Here is a 22,625-nt window from a genome sequence, read left to right on the forward strand (position 1 = left end):
TGTTTCTGCTCATGGTCAATGCTGGAAACGCATGCTAAGTTCCACGTTCTGCTGCCCATGTGTTCAAGACCTTAAAGTTCTCCTGTGATGGTTTAGAAATGTAAAAGTGTTACAAGACTAATTCCATGCCAGTATTCACTCCAGGGATGTCGGCCTCAACAGCTCAGATCTGCGTAGCTACATTCAGGAGACTGATGGAGACAGTGAAACAAAATGCATCCAAACACCAGAACACAGCAAACATAAAAATTTAACTGAACCAAAAACACAGTTACAGAATAACTAACTAATCAACCTAATAAACAGAAAGACTAGCTATATACAAAATGGGGAACACATAAAGGCATGGAAAAACCGGAGGTGCAGGGAGCAGATGAGAAGGGGGATCCAAAACTGGGATCAGAAACAAGGGGTAGCAGGTACAAGGCAGCAGGGGCAGAAGCAAGATCAGGATTTATGGTTGCACCAATAACAATACTAGTATTGGTGCCGATAGCGAGCATTTGCCTGAGTACAAGGTGTACAATTGGGCAGTCAGGGTTGATCGGTGGGGGGAGTTACAAGCACTGATCTCCCTGTATAGATTTCTATAAAGCAGCTAAGAGCCGAATCTCCTCCTCTTTCACACACCCCCTACCCCCCCCCCCCCATGGCTTTCAACTGCTTTATTAAAATCTATACAGGGAGATCGGTGCTTGTAACTCCCCCCACCACTGCAGCGATCTCATTCGGTCCTCCTATGTGTACTCCTCCTCCGATCCCCCTCTGTGTGCTCCTCCTCCTCTGGCCGCCCGCTGTCCCAGATCTGTCTGTCAGGATGGAGAGCTGGGGAAGGAGCCGGTAAATTTGTAATTTACCAGCTCCTTCCTTCTCTGAATGAACAGTCAGTGATCACTGACTCTGTCCATTCATAACTGGGCATCGTAAACTGTTTTTTTACGATGCTTCAGTTTATGAATGAACAGAAGCCTCTGACTCCTGTCCATTCATCTAAAAAAAAATTGTAAGAAAATATTAAAATAAGAATAAAAAACTACTGACATGCGTCATCGGTGCTCATCAGTGCTGCATATTAGTGCCACTGTCTCATTACCACCCAAAAGTGGAACTTCCGCTCATTATACTTCTACACCCCCCCCCCCCCCCCCCACATTTGGCACCTTTCAGGGGAGAGAGGGGACAGGATTCCTGTCTTTCACAGGCATCCTTTTACCACTTCTGGGAACGCCTCAGCCGTGAGTATTGACGTCACTACCCAGGCTACCTCCCTCCTCCTCCCCACCCGCCGGGCCAGTAGGAGAGGAGCGGAGCCTCGTGCATGCACAGTAGGGTTTCCCGCGTGAAGCCGTAAGGCTTCACTGCCAGGCTCCCTGACTTGCAATGGCAGCGGCATGCGGTGCCAACATCGCTGGACTCCAGGACAGGTAAGTGTCGAATTATTAAAAGTCAGCAACTGCAGTATGTGCAGCTGCTGGCTTTTAATTTTTATAGCGGTGGGTGGAACTCCGCTTTTAAAAAAAATTATTGGGTGTTGGCGAGTACTTGGAAAAAATATTGGTACTTGTACTCGGTAAAATTTTCTGACAAAATGCTCCTATCGGACATACTCCGATCATGTGTAGCCTACTCCGACGGACAAAGTGCCATGCATGCTCAGATCAAATTCCTAGACCAAAGCTATTGGCTACTAGCCTGAACGTAGTCCCGTCCTAATGAAATAACGTCATCACGTTATGTACAATCGGATTTTCCGACAACTTAGTCCGACCATGTGTATGCAACATCACTTCCGGACCTCTTCCGGAATTAATCCGTCGGAATTACTCCGACGGATTTGGTTGTCGGAATCTCCGACCGTGTGTACAAGGGCTAAGACAGGTTTGTGGTTAGGTTCACGTCATAGGATAAAAATTAGCTGTACAGGTGTATTTACATCTTTTAGTCTTGTATACATGTAACCAGAAGCAAAACATTTTTTTTTTCCAGAAAGGAATTTACGACGAAGCTTTGTGCAGCTTTTTTAGAAATGTTGATACAAGGTAAGGTTTATGGTTTATACCAAACAATAAGAAATATGAAACATGCTACTACCATGTTTGCCTCTCCCTCCCTGCATGCCAGGAATCCCCAGTGTGAAAAGTGCCAGTACAATTGCTGGAATCCTCTCTATTACAGGATCGTGTTATGTGGAGGGGGTGTGTTTCTGTAATAAAATTGTGCAAGTACCTCCTTATAGCGCCACTCTGCTCATCCATGGCCTGCCTGAGCTGTCTTCCCCAACTCCGAGCACTGCAGAGGTAGGTGGGCCAAGATCCTCCACTGACACCTGGGAGATGGGGAGAACAGCGGAGCTGAGTGCCTGCACAGTCAAGTGAACTCTGTCCACCTGCGATCGCTTAGTACAGAGGCACAACGAGGCTCTGCCTTTGTAAACAAGGCAAATCCCCGTTCTGACAGGGCACATGTCAGAGATCACTGTTCCCCATCACTGGGAACAGTAGATCTGACGTGTCCCTGGTAGCCCATCCCCTCCATACAGTTAGAACACACCTAGGGAACACAGTTAACCCCTTGATCACCCCCTAGTGTTAACCCCTTCCCTGCCAGTCTAATTTTTACATTGATCAGTGTATTTTTATAGCACTTATCAATGTAATAATCTCACTGGGCCCCAAAAAGTGTAATGTGGGGTCAGATTTGTCCACCGCAATGTCGCAGTCCCGCTAAAAATAGCAGATCGCCGCCATTACCAATAAAGACAATAATAAATTTTTTTTTTAAAAAGTCCATAAATTTATCCCATAGTTTGTAGACGTGATAACCTTAGCACACACCAATCAATATACGCCTATTGTTTATAGCACAAAAAAAAAACTGCAAAGGTGATCAAATGCTACCAAAAGAAAACTCTAATTGTGGGGAAAAAAAGGACGTCAATTTTGTTTGGGTACAATGTCGCACGACCGCGCAATTGTCAGTTGACACCGTGTCATATAGCAAAAAATGGCCTGGTCATTAACCTCCCTGGCGGTATGATTCAGTCTGGAATAAGGTGCTGAAAGCGGTACAATTATTTTGCATGGAAATCTGGCTTTTATTTTGTAGTCCTGTAATTCTTAGGAATAACGCTCTGAAATCTCTTCAAACCAGAGTCTAGCGGACATCCCGGGTATGATAAAGTTTATAATATAATAAAGAATAATAAAAAATTATTCAATAATGTAATTAAATCCAAAAAAAACTGAAAAAGGGACATGTTTTGGTTGCTATGGACAATCTCCAAATTCCAAGCAGTAAAAAACAGTATTTATAATATAAAAGTGCATGCAGGGCATTGCACAGACCACTAGGGACAAAGGGGGTGTGTATTTTTTAATACAGCACTGTAATCTGTAAGATTACAGTGCTGTGTGTGTTTTGTGTGTTTTTACTTTTTTGAATTTGCTGCCGTTCTCCGCTCCCGTGCGTCGTAACGTCGCAGGGAACGGAGCTCGGCGGCATTCGGCACTGTGAATCGAGCGCAGGACGGCTCGATCGCACAGCGCGGCGGACATCGCTGGATCCAGGGGACAAGGTGAGTAACTCTCCCTGTGTCCTCCCCTGCATCGAGCGATGCGATCCCGAGTCTGGCTCGGGGTTACCGCTTATGTAATTAAAATCCCAACCTGAGCCAGACTCGTGATTACCGGTAGGAAGGTTAAGGGGGCAAATCCTTCCGAGGCTGAAGGGGTTAAAGTATGATCGTAGTGGTTGAAAGTGTTCATTGGCACATTAAAATCATGCTTGTGAGGATCATGTATCTCTGTTTGTGGCATGTGGCCAAAATCAGTGCCTATTCACAAGTGACCATTTTCCTGCAGTAAAAGCCATGAATAAAAATGCGTTTAGAAATCCCATTCTTTCCTATGTAGCTGGTTTGTATCTATGCAGTACGGTTTAGTGTATGTTTAAGGGGAACTACTGTATATGTGGCACGTGTGTGCATTACCTCATGTGTTGTAATTCACACCTAAGTGTGAATAGGCCCCTAGTCAATAGTCCTATAGCTTGCATCATGTTATAGGACTGCCTTTACCAAGACGTCTTTACTGACACCTCCCTGGCTTTTAAATCTGTCATGAAAGATGTCATAATGACTGACCTTTTTACCTTTCTGACAATGTTAGCTGGTCACACTGACTTTCTGGCTTCAATACTTTAACTCCTACATGCCTAGTGGTCATTGACACCTAGACTCACAGGCCAACTTAAAGTAGTTGTTCATTTTATTTTTGATTTCTCTGGTTTACAAGCCTATGTTATTCAGCAAAGTAGCAGAAGACATCTGCCCGGGAAAGGAGCAACCAGTCATCTAAAATTCTCTGCTTGCCGTGGGGGCACTCTGAAAGGGGAAGGGGCCAGGAACCTGAGAAGAGGTTCTGGGCTGCTCTGTGCAAAACCATTATATAGGGCAGGTAAGTATAATTTGTTTCTTAAAAAAGAAAGCTACGATGAAAATCTGAATAAAAAAAAAAAAATGTAACCAGTTCCCGACCAGCGCACGCCGATGTACGTCGGCAGAATGGCACGGGCAGGCAAATGGGCGTACCTGTACATCCCTTCAAATTTGCCGCCCTGCCATCGGGAGGGCGCCGGCGCGCTCCCGTGCTGGTCGGGGCCCCCGTGAGTCCAGTTGCGGGTCCCGCGGACTCGATCGCCGCGGGCATACCCGCGATCGTCTCACCGGATGGCTGAATGGAGAAATGCTGTTGTAAACAGCATTTCTCCATTCTGCCTAGCAACTAGTGACACTGATCTCTGCTCCATGTGATTGGAGCAGAGATCAGTGTTCACTAAATGAAAACTCAGTCCCCAACAGTTAGTAACACACCCCTAGGAACACTTAACCCCTACACTGCCACCCACTGGTTAACCCCTTCACTGTCAGTGTCATTTACACAGGAATCACTGCATTTATATAGCAGTGATTGTCATTTATACAGCAATGATCCCAAAAATGTGTCAAAAATGTCCGATGTGTCCGCCATAATGTCGCAGTCACAATAAAAATCGCTGATCACCGCCATTACTAGTAAAAAAATAATAATAAAAATGCCATAAAACGATCCCCTATTTTGTAAACGCTATAACTTTTGCGCAAACCAATCAATAATCGCTTATTGTGTTATTTTTGGTAAAAAAAAAAAAAAATGTAGAAGAATACGTATCTGCCTAAACTGAGGGAAAAAAATTTTTTTATATATTTTTGGGGATATTTATTATAGCAAAAAGTAAAAAAAAAAAATGCATTTTTTTCAGAATTGTCGCTCTATTTTTGTTTATAGCGCAAAAAATAGAAACCGCAGAGGTGATCAAGCCTGAAGGGAAAGCTAACCACTTAAAGAGGAAGTAAACTCCCCTGTTTTTTTTGTAACTCTAGGTAAGAATATAATAAGGCTTATCTATAGGTACTGTAAATATCTCCTAAACGTGCACCGTTTAGGAGATGGTTACTGTATACGATGCCGATTACGTCATCGTCGCATGCTTTTTGAAGGGACGGCCGTCCCTGCCGTTTCTTCAGGGCCCTGTGCTGTGACCGGCAGCTACTGTGCACATGCGCGGGAGTGACGTCATCATGGCTCTGGCAATCGCTGCGTCAGAGCCCGCCAACCCGGAAGAGACTCCGGGCAAGATTTCAGCCGTCACAGCGGTGTGCGGGCACAGATGAGAGGGCATCGTTCTAAGGTAAGTATTTCAAAATAAGCTAGTATGATATGTGAAATGTGTCTTTAGGCAGAAGTACAACGTACAACAAGATCTCACTATTTAGACATGGTAAAATTCTTACCAGTGTCCCAGTCATTTTGTTGTGAATAGGAGAGCTCTTTCAATATTGTTTAAAAAGAAAAACTGTCTTTTGTTTTCCAGAACTGAAATTGTCAGACCAGATGTTCAAAGAGGGAAGATTTGCTCACTTAAAGCACGGGTAAGACAAATGAAACTGATTGCATCTTGAATTACCATCTCAAAGTACCAGTGCTGTTATGACTGCACAATAATGTAGCTTCTGTCCCGCTGATCACACAAAGTACAAATATGGATTATCAAAAAATATATTACAAATATTTCTAAGTCATGTGCAACCCAATTATGCTATGAACCAAATTAGCGCTATACTCGTACTCTTCTTCATTGCTTGGCATGGATATACCTTGTCAAATATGCAGTATGTTTTAAACTACATACTGAAATCCCAGATGCACTTCAGCTCCAGCTATAACTTTCTAAATGGACAATTACATAGACAGGAAGACATAATAAGCGCGTGTGTGTGTGTGTGTGTGTTTATTTATTTATTTATTTTTTTTGTTTAAATGGCATCCACAAAAATACTTTTATGAGGAGGACCAACGACAGTCCTTCAGGTAAGCAAATTGTCATTTGCTGCAAAGATCCTCCAAATTTTCTGTGCAACCAAACAACCACGGGTGGGAAAGAAATTCAACTAGATGAGAGGAGCAGAGAGCCCCTCTAAGAGTATCCTCCAAAATCAATTAAAAAACGGGAAAAATACTGCAATCTTGTCTCTTACAGTGGCCTGGATAATGCACACAGGGGTTGATTTACTAAAACTGGAGAATGCAAAATCTGGCGCAGCTCTACATAGAAAGCAATCACATTCCAGGCTTTTTTGCCAAAGCCTAATAGAAAAAGCTGAAATTAGAAGCTGATTTGGCTACCATGCACTAGATTTTGCACTCTAAAGTTTTAGTAAATCAACCCCAAATTATGCCTTGACTATGCACAAATCATGAGCTAGAGGAAGGAAGTTTTCCCAAACAACTTCCACTCATGATATATCTATGCAAACAAAAAAGAAAATGGCTTACCAAGATACACTCCTTGTGTTATCCCAGCCATTGAAGAAGGTTCCAGTGTTTTACTTCAATTGAAGGATACACTTAGTTGTACTTTCCGATTCTTCATACTTTTTTTTCTTTCTTAGTTTCCTTTTTTATTTTATTTATTTATTTTATTTTAATAAAAAAAGATTTGGTCAGTCACTGAGAGGAGCAGCCATCTTGTCTATTCCATGGGTTAATGATCTGCGATGTCATAATTGACTTCTGAAGCAGTCATTGTTCATGTAGTGAATCCAAATGTTTCAGGTGGATGCACATTGGTTAAATTTGTCTTGGAATCAAACTGTTAGCTCCTCCAGGCGAGGATAACTGGTTACGTTTGGGAACCCATTCCTTAATGGTAAGAGGGTTGTTTTGTTCTCCCAGCATTTGGGTATTACCATTCTAGCTGCTATAAGAAATAGACCGTTCTTGGCATTCAAAATGAATCCTGGGAGCATAGGAAGAAGGGCAGTTTCTGGTGTCCTCAAGATTGAAAGGCTTCTGTTTATATATTGTGAAGATCTTTGTCCAGAGTGCCTCGATCAAGGGGCAGGACAACCAGATATGTAGTCTAGTATCTTTCTCTTTCGTGTAATGCCAGAAACAATCCTACACTGAGTAAACATTACAAATTTTGCAAGTTGGAAATTAGCATAACAAATATTTTCAAACTGATTAGGCTGTGTAATAACGTTTAATTGTTCAGATTACTGATGAGTAACAAAATATGCATGATAGGCTACACAGAAATAGTCTTATTTAACCACTTCAGCTCCGGACCAATAAATACCTTAAGGACGAGAGGTCTTTTTGCAATTTCGCACTGCGCTGCTTTAACTGGTAATTGCGCGGTCATGCAATATTGCACCCAAACGAAATTTGCGTCCTTTTCTTCCCACAAATAGAGCTTTCTTTTGATGGTATTTGATTGCCTCTGCGATTTTTTTTAATTTTTTTTTTTTTTTGCGATATAAATGGAAAAAGAGCGAAAATTTCGAAAAAAAAAGATATTTTCTTCTTTTTGTTATAAGAAAAATCGAATAAACTAAATTTTAGTCATACATTGAGGGCAAAATTTATTCAGCCACATGTCTTTAGTAAAAAAAATGTCAATAAGCGTATATTTTTTGGTTTGCGCAAAAGTTATAGCGTCTACAAACTAGAGTACATTTTCTGGAATTTACACAGCTTTTAATTTATGACTGCCGATCTCATTTCTTGAGGTGCTAAAATGGCAGGGCAGTACAAATCCCCCCCAAATGACCCCATTTTGGAAAGTAGACACCCCAAGGAAATTGCTGATGGGTATGTTGAGCCCATTGAATATTTATTTTTTTTGTCCTAAGGGATTGAATAATGACAAAAAAAAAAAAAAAATTTTTTTTTACAAAAAGTTGTCACTAAATGATATATTGCTCACACATGCCATGGTTATATGTGGAATTGCACCCCAAAATATATTCCGCTACTTCTCCCGAGTATGGGGATACCACATGTGTGGGACTTTTTGGGAGTCTAGTCACGCACGGCACCCCGAAAACCAATCACCACCTTCAGGATTTCTAAGGGTGCAAATTTTTGATTTAACTCCTCACTACCTATCACAGTTTCGAAGTCCATAAAATAGCAAAAACCCCCCCAAATGACCCCATTTTGGAAAGTAGACACCCCAAGCTATTTACTGAGAGGCATGTTGAGTCCATGGAATATTTTATATTTTGCCAAAAGTTGCGGGAATATTACAAACTTTTTTTTTTTTGCACAAAGTTGTCACTAAATGATATATTGCTCACACATGCTATGGGCAGAAGTCAAATTACACCCCAAAATAAATTCTGCTGCTTCTCCTGAGTACGGGGATACCACATGTGGGGGACTTTTTGGGAGCCTAGCCACGTACGGGACCCCGAAAACCAAGCACTGCCTTCCGGATTTGAATATAAAATGCTACCAAAAAACCTGTTAGCGATGGCAGGGACTCTGCGATCGCTGCAGTTATGTGTTTAGTGTTTTGTAAGTGACAGTGATCGATCGATACTGCACTTGGGTGGGCTGGGCAGAGGGGCAAAACGCAGGTGCCAGCAAACTCTAAACTGCTGGGGACGCTAGTATAGATCTGATCAGATCAGATATTGATCTGTTCAGATTCTATACCACTACGGGAGGTGTATGCTTTGCGTGTGGGTGTTAGCGGTACTGGCACTAACCTAGCGCTGCCTGGGGCGACGCAGACCCTGACCCTAAAACCTAATTGATATCACCCGCCGGGTGATCAGGGGGTTAAACCTTTATTGGGTAATAAATGGTGGGTGCCCTGATGCTATAAAAAACAAACTAACCAGAGTCACCCGTAACACTTATACGGTGATCAGTGGTGAAAGGGTTAACTAGGAGCAATCAGGGGGTTCAAATTTTTATTAGGTAGTATATGGGGGTCCCTGGCGCTATATAAAAACCTGACGGGGAACCTAAATAACTAACTGGCTAACCAGCGTCACCAGTGACACTTATACTGTGATCGCTGGTGAAAGGGGGTGAAAGGGTTAACTAGCAGCAATCAGGGGGTTAAAACCATTATTGGGTAGTATATCGGGGTACCTAGCGCTATAAAAACCTGGCGGTGAACCTAAAAAAATAACTAGCTACCTAGCGACACTGATGCAGCGTTCAGAAAAATTATCGCTTAGTGACACTGGCAAAAGGGGGTGAAAGGGTTAACTAGCGGAAATCAGGGGGTTAAAACCATTATTGGGTAGTATATCGGGGTACCTAGCGCTATAAAAACCTGGCGGTGAACCTAAAAAAATAACTAGCTACCTAGCGACTGTAGCGACACTAATGCAGCGATCAGAAAAACGATCGCTTAGTGACACTGGCAAAAGGGGGTGAAAGGGTTAACTAGCGGCAATCAGGGGGTTAAACCCATTATTGGGTAGTATATCGGGGTACCTAGCGATATAAAAACCTGGCGGTGAACCTAAAAAAATAACTAGCTACCTAGCGACACATGCAGCGATCAGAAAAATGATCGCTTAGTGACACTGGCAAAAGGGGGTGAAAGGGTTAACTCTAGGGGCAATCAGGGGGTTAAATCTTTATTGGGGGGTGATAGGGGGCTACCCTGGACCTAACACTAACTGTCCTGACAGTTTTTACTGTCACAACTGACACTGAATGCATTGATCAGTAAAGAAATGATCAATGCAATCAGTGACACTGTGACTGGGGGGGGAGGGGGGGCGGGGGGCGATCGGGGGGGGGTTTGTGTGCCTGTGTGTACCTACATGTCAGTGTAGTGTTGGTGCACACTTACTTTTACTCTTCTCCTCGTAGTCCGGTCAAAAAGACCGCCCCGAGGAGAATGACATCACTTCCTCCTTCCTGTGTAAACAATACACAGAGGAGGAAGCTTCTCATTGGCCAGGAGCGATCCAGAGGGGGTGGCCGAAAACCAACGGCCATCCCCTCATCACAGAGCGCTCCTGGACCGAATCGGACCGCCGTAACCAGCGGGAGGGGGTCCGATCGGACCCCCCACCCGCTGGAAGGCAATCACGTAGATGTACGTGATTCTGCCTGCCTGTGCCATTGTGCTGACGTACATTGGCAATACGGCGGTCCTGAAGTGGTTAAAGCAGGAGTCCGCCGGGAGTTCCGCCGTTTTTTTATTTTTTTTAAAGCCAGCAGCTGCTGACTTTTAAAATAAGGACACTTACCCACCCAGCATGCCCGCGATGTCGGCACCCGAAGCCGATCTCTCGATCGTCTCTCGGGTGCTGCCGCCGCCATCTTGGGTATGGGAATCAGGAAGTGGAGCCTTTCGGCTTCATTTCCCGGTTCCCTACTGCGCATGCGCGAGTCACGCTGCGCAATAAGGATGGTCCCGCTGCCTCTGGGATCTGTGTGTTTCCCAGCAGGCAGCGGGGGACTTTCGGAAAGGGGCGTAGATTCTGCAGAATCTACGCCCCTTTCCGCAGATAGCTATGCCGTTAGTGGGTGCAGATATCTGTACTGTACAGGTACCTGCACCCCCCTCCCCCCTGAAAGGTGCCAATTGTGGCGCCGGAGGGGGGGAGGATTCCAATGAGCGGAAGGTCCACTTTAGGGTGGACCTCCGCTTTAATGAGGAAGGCAGGTTAAAGAGCTAATTTCAATAGCGACATGGTGACATGTTGCTGCTCTCTGCAGCTCTCTCATGTGCTCCCAGTGTGATTGGATGACGTACCTCCAGGCGGTGAGTCCTTGACACCCTTGGCTCATAGGAAGTAAGTTGAATGAATTTGGGCATCATTCATAATATAAGGGGACCAACACTGGATCACAGAGTGGTAAACCTGTTGGGGACAGCGCTGGAGAGTATTAAAGCAAGAATGTTTTTTTATTTTAATAGATTGCAGGGTATTTTATTTTTTGTGCTTGAGCTGTAATCAAGCCTTAAAACAGACCTGTGGTGGGATAAGACTATGAACCGACTGCTGATTTTATACTGCAGTCATCCCCAGGACCTCCTTAATTCTGGGTGGCGCTCTAATCCTAATGGTACCAATTACTTGGTTTTGCAGTAACCACTCCATTTCCTTTTCCCTTGTTTCCGTTAAAGGAGCAGGCTACAGAATGACCATTAGAACTTTAATCTCGAAGTGCTTGTGGGAAAATTAGCTTGGCATGTGTTCAGACAGTCCTGTATCATCTGGTAACCTTTAACTACCTTTTGTAGTGCAAAATGGATTTGCCTTTCCTAAATAACCTCCGATGTGTGCAGGTCAACTAATGATTAGTAGAATCTTGTTAATGTGGGTTACAACACTTTCATTGCTTTTTACAAAGCCTTAGAATTAGGGCCGACACAACTAATCGATTACTATTTTCATAATCGATTACTCGGCCAATAACATAATGGAGTTAATAAAAAAATAAAAATAAATAAAATTAGCCCTTTTAAGTACAAAGAGAGGAAATAATCGCTACTGTAAATATTAGTTTCACAGTAAAAAATGAACTCCTTACAATAGTGATTATCTGCTCTCTTTGTATTATAATGGGCTAATTATTATTATTATTATTTTTTCAACCCCATTATGTCACTAAACAACCTGTGTTTTTTCCTATGGGGCATGTTCACATCTATGCTTATTTCAGCTTCTGTGTATTTGGAAAGGGTCGGGACTTTTGCGTTAAAAAAAAAAAAAAAATCACTGTTTTGCGTTAAATAAATAAATCACTGTTTTTTTTTTTTTATTTATTTATTTTAGGTTCAAAATACTTCAATGGATAAGCTGCAGAAAAGCATGTAATGCATTTTTGCAGCAATTTGTGCTTTTTTTTTAATCTGCCCAACAACAAATTGGCCAACAAAAAGGCATAAAAAAATACAAAACCGCAACTCTCAGCAAAATCGCATGCGCAAAAATCAAAATGCACTGCAAAAACAGATCAAAAGCAAACTGAATAGGTGTGTACCGAGCCTTATGCTGGCCACACGGATCAATTTTCAGATGAGAATATTCATACGAAAAATCTTTGTACATTTGCTGAAATGAGGCTTGATTCACACCTATGCATTTTTAATGCTTTTTGCATTTTGCAGATTTTCACTACAGTCCATTAAATATGGTTTCCTATGGAACACGTTCTGTAGTGCAAACCTGCAAAATACAAAAAGCACAAAAAATGTATAGGTGTGAATCAGACCTGAAACAGTGTTCGAAAATGTTCACTTGCTTTTAACATTCTGTTTTTAAAATGAATGTCATTTCTGAAGAAAAACCACATACAGTACACTGTCTGAAAATTCCTTTCACCAAGAAGTTTTCTATTATTTCTAAGTTTTCCTGTCACTGTGGTTGAAAACGATTGTTGATTTGACCCGATTTGAAAATCAAACAAACATTCTTGCAGTCTAACTTTTTATAAAATTTCATCTAAGTCTGATGATATTTACCAGATTCACCCTCTAATAGTAAATACAGTATATCTCCTCTAATAGTATATCCCCTCCTAATAGTATATGCAGTATATAGCTCCTCCTAATAGTGTATACAGTATATCTCTTCTGTCTGTTATTCTCAGAGTGGATTAGATGTTTTGCTCCTTAACCATATAGTTGGTTATTTACATTTACCACTGCATATAGGTATTTAAGAATGAATTGCCTTTTTTTTAAACTTTACTAAATTATACACTACACTTTTCTCTTTTTTTTTTTTTTTTTTTAAGGTTATTAACCAATTAATCAAAACAATAATCGGTCAAGGAATTGATTAGGAAAATAATCGTTGGTTGCAGCCCCATTTAGTATCATGCTTTTGCTTTTTTGCTTAGGCGATGCTTTAACATTTTGTTAGCCTTAACATAACATAAAAGTTTATGCTCCTTTTCACATTCCTGAAATCAAGTGTTTAACAAACATCACAACATTAAAAGTCCCTCACAAACACATGAGAGAAACAGCAGTATTTTGCTTTGCCTAATGCCTGTAAATACAGTGCTCAATGTCATGCTAAATGTGTGTTGTTTTTTTTTTGTTTTGTTTTTTGTCCCCCCTAGGCAGTCTTGATAGATATGGAAGAAGGTGTTGTAAACGAGATATTACAAGGGCCTCTTCGAGACCTTTTTGATAGCAAGCAGCTCATTACTGATGTATCTGGCTCAGGAAATAATTGGTAAGACCTTAACACTGCATATCTGTAGGGGCAGAGCTATTAAATAAACATTTTATACAGGTGCTATCAGTAAAATTATCTTCCAGCAGAGGTCCAAATCGCATGTTTGTGCAATGTCTCAGATCCTTTCTGCTGGTCTCAAACTGGCGGCCCTCCAGCTGTTGCAAAACTACAAGTCCCATCAGGCCTCTGCCTGTGGGAGTCATGCTTGTAACTGTCAGCCTCCCAATGCCTTATGGGACTTGTAGTTTCACAGCAGCTAGAGGGCCACCAGTTTGAGACCCCTGTGTTAAAGGGTGACAAAGCTCTGTCTCTCACTTACTTTTGCTTCGATTCCCTGTCAAATGCTTCCTGTAGAGACTATACTGTAAGCAGCCATACATACCGTATATACTCGAGTATAAGCCGAGATTTTCAGCCTCTTTTTTGAGGCTGAAAGTGCCCCCCTCGGCTTATACTCGAGTCATCGCTGTCTGCCTGCTCGATCAGCGTGTCGAGCAGACAGACAGCGGCCATTCTATAATTCAAAAGCCGCGCCTCCGGCTCCGCCTTCGCCTGTGATAGGCGGAACACTGAATTTCCCAGCAGCCTGTGTTCCGCCTATCACGGACATCGTCTCATCCTCGTACTACGGACGAGGATGAGACGATGTCCGTGATAGGCGGAACACAGGCTGCTGGGAAATTGTGTTCCGCCTATCACAGACAGGGAGGCGCGGCATTTGAACAGGGGAATGGGCGCCGACGAAGAGCGGTGATCCTGGGACGGGACCGGACGGAGGCTCGGCTCGGGACGGGACGGGACCGGACGGAGGCTCGGCTCGGGACGGGACGGGACCGGACGGAGGCTCGGCTCGGGACGGGACGGGACCGGACGGAGGCTCGGGACGGGACGGGACCGGACGGAGGCTCGGGACCGGACGGAGGCTCGGGACGGGACGGGACCGGACGGAGGCTCGGGACACAGGTAGGCTGGACACACACACACACACACACACACACACGGATGGACACACACACACACAGGGATGGATGGATGGATGGATGGACACACACACAGGGATGGATGGATGGATGGATGGACACACACACACACACACAGGGATGGATGGATGGATGGACACACACACAGGGATGGATGGATGGACACACACAGGGATGGATGGATGGATGGACACACACACACACACAGGGATGGATGGATGGATGGATGGACACACACACAGGGATGGACAGGCATATCTCACCCTCGGCTTATACACAAGTCAATAGGTTTCCCAGTTTTTTGGGGGTAAATTGGGGGCCTCGGCTTATACTCGGGTCGGCCTATACTCGAGTATATACGGTATACTAATTGTACAGGCATGTTCTGCCGGTGTCACTATCAGGAAACCTGTCCTGAGCAAATTGAGCAAATGCTGAGATATAAAATATGGTAAAAAGGATTTTTTTTCCAAGGAAAAAACATGGCAGTTGTTTGATACACATTGCTTTAGTAAACAAAATGTCAATCCGTTTACATCTACTTTAAGGCAAGATGAGTTCTCCAAAACTGTTTAAAGGATTTCCAAAAGCTACTTTTTATTTTCATTTAATATATTACCACAAAGCATTCCCTTCTTCTTTGGCGATCCTCTGCTGCTTTGGCGATCCTCTGCTCCTTCTGCTATGTTGGCAACTTTGTGGACACACTCCAAAGTTTGTGTGGCTTCATAGACCCACATAGCGACAGTAACCCACACCCCCCACTACTAGTATGCACAGCATTTTGGTACATTATGGCAGACTTACCTGTCATATGGTGTCCCCACAGCACTGAGACCGATCAGGCAGGCCAAACCCCCCCCCCCCCCCCGCACGCCATCTTCGCCCAGTCTTCCTTCCGGGTCCCGTGCCTTTGGCCACTTGATAGGCCAGGCCGCAATGACGCTACTCCCGCGCATGCATGCAGGAGTCACATCTCCGCGGCAGGGATCGGGGCTGTAAATGTTTTCTGAGCTGCGCATTCACTGCTCAGTGAAAATAACAGCTGACAGGCAGAAGGATGCATTTATGGCAAAAAAGACCAATAAGGTCTCTTCTGTCATAAATACCCTTCCTGGCAGCCATTTGAATAAAAAGCAAGTTTACTTCCTCTTTAATATTTCTGAATGAAAAAGTTTTTATAATGATCACAATGATTCCTGAAGATTAATTATTAACTTGTATATGTAGGGCAGTTGGTCACAAGCTGTATGGTTCTCGGTACCGGGAGCAAATCGTAGAGAATGTGAGAAGGACAGCTGAGCAATGTGATTGTCTTCAGTGCTTCTTTGTGATTCACTCCATGGGTGGAGGTAAGAAGATTATTATTAGTGGAAATTAAACATGATCATTTACCAGCAGGTTGATTAGACATCACATGATTTTCTGTTCACTTGACAAGCATATTTACTATTCAGTGTATGCCATGCAAGCTCATAGGCATTAATATGATAATTGTGGTTATTTTCAGATAAGTAGAAGTTTTTTATTTAAAAATTCCAACTTGCCCAATCGCTAGCAATGCTAATGCTGTTCAAATGTAATACTTTTAATCACCCAGTCTGTCATATTGTCAGAAACCATGAATCAGACCGAGACAGAAGTACAATTAAATCACACTTGTTTATTAATAAAAAAATAAAAAGGTAAATAGAATAAGCATAGTCAAAGCATAGCCAGAGTCCAGTAACCGGATCAAGTAGTCAGCCAGGCCAGAGTTCAATAACCAGATCAGGTAATCAGCCAGGCCAGAAGTCAGGGATCCAAGTGGAGGAACAGCAAGCAGGATAAGGAGCCAGAAGGGATGTCAGAAAGCCAGTCTTTAAACAGGTACGCAGGAGATGGTTTCTTGTGATGTGACCAAGGCGAAGGCAGAGATGAAGTGAGCTGGACAGCTTTAAGTAGGCAGGTCAGACGAGCAGGATCAGGAACAGCTGGGTAACTGTGGAGAGAGATGAGAGCTGGCAATTAGCCGACAGCTGAGCAGCCAGCCCAGAGAAGGTAGGGCTAATGCCGCGTACACACGATCAAACAAGCTGATGGAAAAGTCCGGCAAACTCAAGTCCGCCGGACACTCCCCCCGTGTGTAGCCTCCGGCATACTTTTTTGACCCGAAAGTACGGCGGACTTAGAATATAGTTTTACACTCCAATCTTCCCGCCGGACTCGCATTTCGGCGGACAATCCGGCCGTGTGTATGCCAGTCCGCCGTACTTTTTGAAATGAGCGGACTTTTCCCGCCCGGAGAAAAGTCCGCTCATTTCGAGCGGGTCTCCAGGTAGGCGGGGCCCGCGAAGGAGACGCCGCTGGCCCCGCCACCTGGTATGGACTTAAAGGGGAACCCCAACAGCGAAAAAAAATCGGCGTGGGGGTCCCCCCCAAGTCCACAACAGACCCTTGTCTGAGCACGCTACCCGGCCGGCCAGGAAAGGAGGGGCGAGCGAGCGCCCCCCCTCCTGAGCCGTACCAGGCCGCGTGCCCTCAACATGGGGGGTGCCTTGGGGAAGGGGGGCCGCGCGCCCCCCCCACCCCAAAGCACCTTGTCCCCTTGTTGATGAGGACAAGGGCCTCTTCCCGACAACCCTGGCCATTGGTTGTCGGGGTCTGCGGGCGGGGGGCTTATCGGAATCCGGGAGCCCCCTTTAATAAGGGGGCCCCCGGATACCGGCCCCCCACCCTATGTGAATGAGTATGGGGTACAATGTACCCCTACCCATTCACCTGTAAAATAAAGTACAGGACCCCCACGCCGATTTTTTTCGGCGTTGGGGTTCCCCTTTAAGTCCATACCAGGTAGCGGGGCCAGCGGCGTCTCCCTCGCGGGCCCCGCCTACCTGGAGACGCGCTCGAAATGAGCGGACTTTCCGCCGCGTGCGTGGGCGAGTCTGTTCAGTAGGGCGGATAGTACGGCGGACTTAGTACGCCGTATTAGTCCGCTGAAAAAGTGCCATGTGTGGGCAAGTAGCCCGTTCGGAAAGTCCGATGGACAGTCTGGCGGGAAGTCCGCCAGACTAAGTACGTCGGATAGACGGCTCTAAGTACGTGGGACAGACGGCTACGTGTGTACGCGGCTTAAGCCAGCCCTAACAGTACTCCCTCCTCAATGACCCCTCTCCCTCAGAGGGCCACCTCATACTTCTCATACTCCTCATGGTTCTCAACCTGTATAGGTTGAGGACATGGCACAGAGGTGGTAAATCTGTTGCAGACCAATGGTTTCAATAAGGAGACATGAAACACATTTGAGAAAGGCATACTAGGAGGAAGTTCCAACGCGTAAGCCGCTGGGTTAATCCTGTGAAGGATACGGAAAGGCCCAATAAACCAAGGTGCGAACTTCAGTGAGGGGGACACGAAGTCGGAGGTTGCGAGATGACAGCCAGACCCTGTCCCCAACCTGGTAGGAAGGCGTAGGCAGACGTCTGTGGTCAGCATGGAGTCTGTACCTATCATTAGCATGACGCAGAGCCTCCTGGACTTGTACCCAAGTGGAACGAAGACCACGGAGATGCTCCTCTAAAGCAGGAATACTCTGTGGAACAATTGAGTCAGGCAACATGGAAGGTTGGAAACCATAATTTGCCATAAATGGAGACAATCGGGAGGCAGAATTCAAGGCACTGTTGTGAGCAAACTCTGCCCATGGTAATAGGTCTGACCAGTTGTTATAGTGGTCATAAATATAGCAACGTAGGAATTGCTCCAAGGACTGATTGGCTCGCTCTGCGGCCCCATTAGACTGCGGGTGATACGCAGAAGAGAAAGCAAACTGGATTCCCAACTGTGCACAAAAGGCTCGCCAGAACCGGGAGACAAACTGACTGGCCCTGTCCGAGACAATCACCTTGGGTAGCCCATGTATGCGAAAGATCTCCCAAGCAAAAATGGAAGCCAGTTCCTTAGAAGTAGGCAACTTCTTAAGTGGAATACAATGACACATCTTTGAGAACCAGTCAACCATCATAAGTATAACAGTGTTGCCTTGGGAGTTGGGCAACTCCACAATGAAATCCATTGACAGGTGGGTCCAGGGCCTCTCTCCATTGAGTATGGGTTGTAGGAGGCCCACTGGAAGGTGTTGTGGAGTCTTACTCTGAGCACACACGGAACAGACAGCTACGAAGGCAGTAACATCAGCCCGTAGACTAGGCCACCAGAATTGTTGGAAAATGGCCCAAATGAGTTGATTCTTCCCAGGATGACCAGCTGCCTTGGGAGAATGGTAACATTCAACAGCAGTAGGGAGACTCTCTGGGACAAAGCAGTGGTCACAAGTTTTCTCAGGAGGAGCATGGACCTGAGCAGCAAGAATTTTGCCACCCAAAGAAGAAGTAAGTGTGAACCGTAGCCAAGATACGATCAGGAGGAATCATAGGAACCAGAACCGACTCCGACTTGGAAGTGGAGGAAAATTGCTGTGACAAGGCATCAGCCCTTACATTCTTAGTACCGGGTAAGAATGAGACAATGTTATTAAAACTCAACAAGAAAAGAGCCCATCATGCCCTTCTGGGAGAGAGGCGCTTTGCCTCAGACAAGAATGAGATTCTTATGATCAGTAAGAATAAGAACTGGCACAGTGGTACCTTCAAGGAGATGTCTCCGTTCTTTCAGGGCTAAAATTATCGCCAACAGCTCTGTCGCCAATCTCATAATTGCACTCAGCAGGGGACAATTTCTTGGAAAAGTAGCCACAGGGATGCATAGTGCTCTCAGAGTTAGGACGTTGAGACAGAAGGGCGCCAACTCCAGTCTCAGAAGCATCAACTTCTAGGATAAAAGGCAACGTAGGATCAGGATGTGGCAGGTGCCAGGAGCAGAAACAAAAGCAGCTTTGAGAGTCTCAAAGGCCTTAATGGACTCCGGAGACCAACTCTGTGGGTTACCGTCCTTTCTGGTCATATCAGTCAGGGGCTTGACCAGAGATGAGAAGTTACAAATAAATTTCCGATAGTAGTTGGCATAGTCCAGGAAACGCTGCAGAGGACTAAACCTATGGGTCGAGGACACTGTAGGACTGCCGAAAGTTTCTCTGGGTCCTTCGAAAAACCAGCAGTGGAAATGGCATAGCCCAGGAATATAACCTGTTCACAATGGAACTCGCACTTCTCCAGTTTACAATAGAGATTGTTCTTTCTTAGTTTCTGAAGCCCACGACAGACATCTGTGTGGTGGCACTCCAGGGACTTGGAAAATATGAGGATATCATCTAGATAAACCACCACACATAACTGCAACAAATCTCGGAGGACATTGTTAATGAATTCCTGGGCGTTACAAAGGCCAAAAGGCATTACCAGGTACTCATAATGGCCTGTTCTGGTATTAAACGCAGTTTTCCACTCGTCGCCCTCCTTAATGCGCACGAGATTGTATGCCCCTCTCAAGTCAAGCTTTGTGAAAACCGTTGCTCCCTTGAGGAGATCAAATAACTCCTGTAATCAACAGAATCGGTTAGGCATTCTTAATCGTGACATGATTGACACCCCTATAATCAATACAAAGTCTCAGTTCACCGCTCTTCTTCTTCACAAAGAAGAAACCAGCACCAGCAGGAGATGAGGATTTGTGGATGAAACCTCAAGAGTGTGTATGCAACATACTCCTCCATGGCCTTATCCTCCAAGACCGACAAAGGGTAAACCCGGCCACGAGGAGGTATGGCACCAGGTTGAAGGTCAATTGTGCAATCATAAGACTGGTGTGGAGGCAAACTACCGGCTTGACCTTTGTCAAAAACATCTCTAAAATCACGGTACTCCTCCGGCAGGGATGAATGAATGAATGACTTATATAGCGCTACCTATACGAACTGAATCGCCTCTGGGGAGGATGAGAGTGAAGAGGTGCACAGGACCTTGGATACCTTCAGGAAGCATGTCTCACTGCATTGTGGTGACCAGGAGAGAACCTCAGCACAGAGCCAATCAAAAGAGGGGTTGTGCCTCTGTAACCAGGGATAACCAATAACCAGTGGAAACCTTGGTGAGAAAATAACTTGGAGTTGGATTATCTCATGGTGAAGAGTCCCTATAGCCATGGACAACGGAACAGTCTCATGAGTCACATGGGCAGGCTATAAAGGTCTCCCGTCAAGAGCCTCAATGGCAAGTGGAGTGTCACGCAGCTGCAGCAGAATTGAGTGCTTCAAAACAAATGCAGCATCAATGAACAGGCCTGCAGCCCCAGAGTCAATTAGAGCCTGTATCTCGATGGACGACTCAGCCCAAGAAAGGGTGACCGAAACCAGGGGCTTATCCTTCTGGATAACTGGGAATGAAACAACGCCACCTAAGGTCTGTCCATGACAGGACCTCAAGGTTCGGGCATTCCCTGGACGGGTTAGGACAAGACTTCAAAACGTGACCTGCCTGGCCACAATAAAGGCACAATCTCTCCCTCCTCCTAAAGGCTCTCTCATCCGCAAAGACGCGTGAAGCCCAGGTGCATGGGTTCATCTTCACTGACTGACTCGGTACCAGGAGGCATGGGAGGTGAGGGAGGCACGGGTGGGACTTCAAAGCTCAGAGGCAAACGTACAGGAGGCTTCCGCAAGCGCTCCTTAAAAGAAAGTCATTCTCTGAGTCTGGAGTCAATGAGGGTGGCAAACGAGATCAAGCTCTCCAGCTCAGTAGGTATATCTCAGGCTGCTATCTCATCCTTGATGGAATCCGAGACCATGAGAAAAAGCAGCCATGAGGGCCTCATTGTTCCAAGCAACCTCTGCTGCCAGATTATAGAATTTAATGGCGTAGTCGGCAACAGTTCTCGTACGCTGTTTGATGGACATGAGGCACTTGGCAGCAGAAGCGGAGCGTGCAGGAACGTCAAATACCCTTTTAAAGGAGACCGCAAGCTCAGGGTAACTCGAGACAACAGGTTTTTGCATTTCCCATAGAGGGTTAGCCCAGGCCAAGGCTCTCTCAGAAAGCAAAGATATCATGAAACCTACTTTGCTTCTGTCCGTGGGAAACACCTTGGGCAGCATCTTGAAGTATATCTCAACCTGATTGAGAAACCCTCTGCATTGAACGGGATCGCCCCCAAATCGCTGGGGAAGCGGAGCAGAAACAGACATACCTCTTATAGAGGTAATACTTGAGGCGGGTGCCTGCACAGAGACTGGCACAACAGCAGGGACGGCCAGCGACTCAGGTTGTACACTAGCAGCCACAGTGGGGGATTCCAGGTGAGCCGTGCGACTCAGGAGCATTTGTAACGCCATGGCAAACTGATCCATGCGGTGATCTTGCTCATCCAATCTGGAAAAAATAATACCAACAAGTGGATTGACTGTATCTTCTGAATTCATGGCCTTCGCCTTCTATCAGAAACCATGAATCAGCCCGAGACAGAAGTACAATTAAATCACACTTGGTTATTCATAAAAAATTAAAAAGGTAAATAGAGTAAGCGTAGTCAAAGCATAGCCAGAGTCCAGTAACCGGATCGAGTAGTCAGCCAGGCCAGAGTTCAATAACTAGATCTGTTATCGTCCAGGCCAGAAGTCGGGGATCCAAGTGGAGGAACAGCAAGCAGGATAAGGAACCAGAAGGGATGTCAGCAAGCCAGTCTTTAAACAGGTACGCAGGAGATGGTTTCTTGTGATGTGACCAAGGCGAAGGCAGAGATAAAGTGAGCTGGACGGCCTTAAGTAGGGACGAGCAAGATCAGGAACAGCTGGGTAACTGTGGAGAGACATGAGAGCTGGCAGCCTGACACATATCATCATATCTACAGGTGACTGCTTTAAAGGAACAACAATTTAAGAAACCGTTTACTATTTAAGCCAGGCATGTCCAAAGTCCGGCCCGCGGGCCAATCGCGGCCCGCAGTCCGGTTTTGAACGGCCCACCTGGTGTGCTGCGGGATCAGGGCTGTCAAATGAGCCGATCCCCGGCACTGTGTGAAGCTCCGTCGGCTTCAAAAGTGAAAGTAAAGTGCAGAGGAGTGTGCTGTGCTCTCTGCTTCCCCCTACAGTGCAGTACCCAGCTGAATGAGGAAATGGAATGGAAAGGTACTGTACTACAAGCTAGATTCGTTTTAAAAAGGCT

At 45.3% G+C, this 22,625-nt stretch overlaps 1 protein-coding gene across 1 annotated transcript in view; it reads left to right on the plus strand.

The window, feature by feature from the left end:
* The window catches only part of TUBE1 (tubulin epsilon 1), a 57,876-nt gene that overhangs the window by 4,200 nt on the left and 31,051 nt on the right, over positions 1 to 22,625 (plus strand). The window contains exons 3-6 of the mRNA XM_077487096.1: positions 1,987 to 2,039; positions 5,911 to 5,968; positions 13,434 to 13,549; positions 15,763 to 15,884. Of these exons, the coding sequence (XP_077343222.1) occupies positions 1,987 to 2,039; positions 5,911 to 5,968; positions 13,434 to 13,549; positions 15,763 to 15,884 (349 nt within the window). The remainder of the gene's footprint in view (positions 1 to 1,986; positions 2,040 to 5,910; positions 5,969 to 13,433; positions 13,550 to 15,762; positions 15,885 to 22,625) is intronic.

The sequence above is a fragment of the Lithobates pipiens genome, unplaced genomic scaffold, assembly GCF_037356315.1.
Source record: "Lithobates pipiens isolate NorthernLeopardFrog02 unplaced genomic scaffold, aLitPip1_a1.2 Scaffold_18, whole genome shotgun sequence".
In the NCBI taxonomy this organism is placed as follows: Eukaryota; Metazoa; Chordata; class Amphibia; order Anura; family Ranidae; genus Lithobates; species Lithobates pipiens.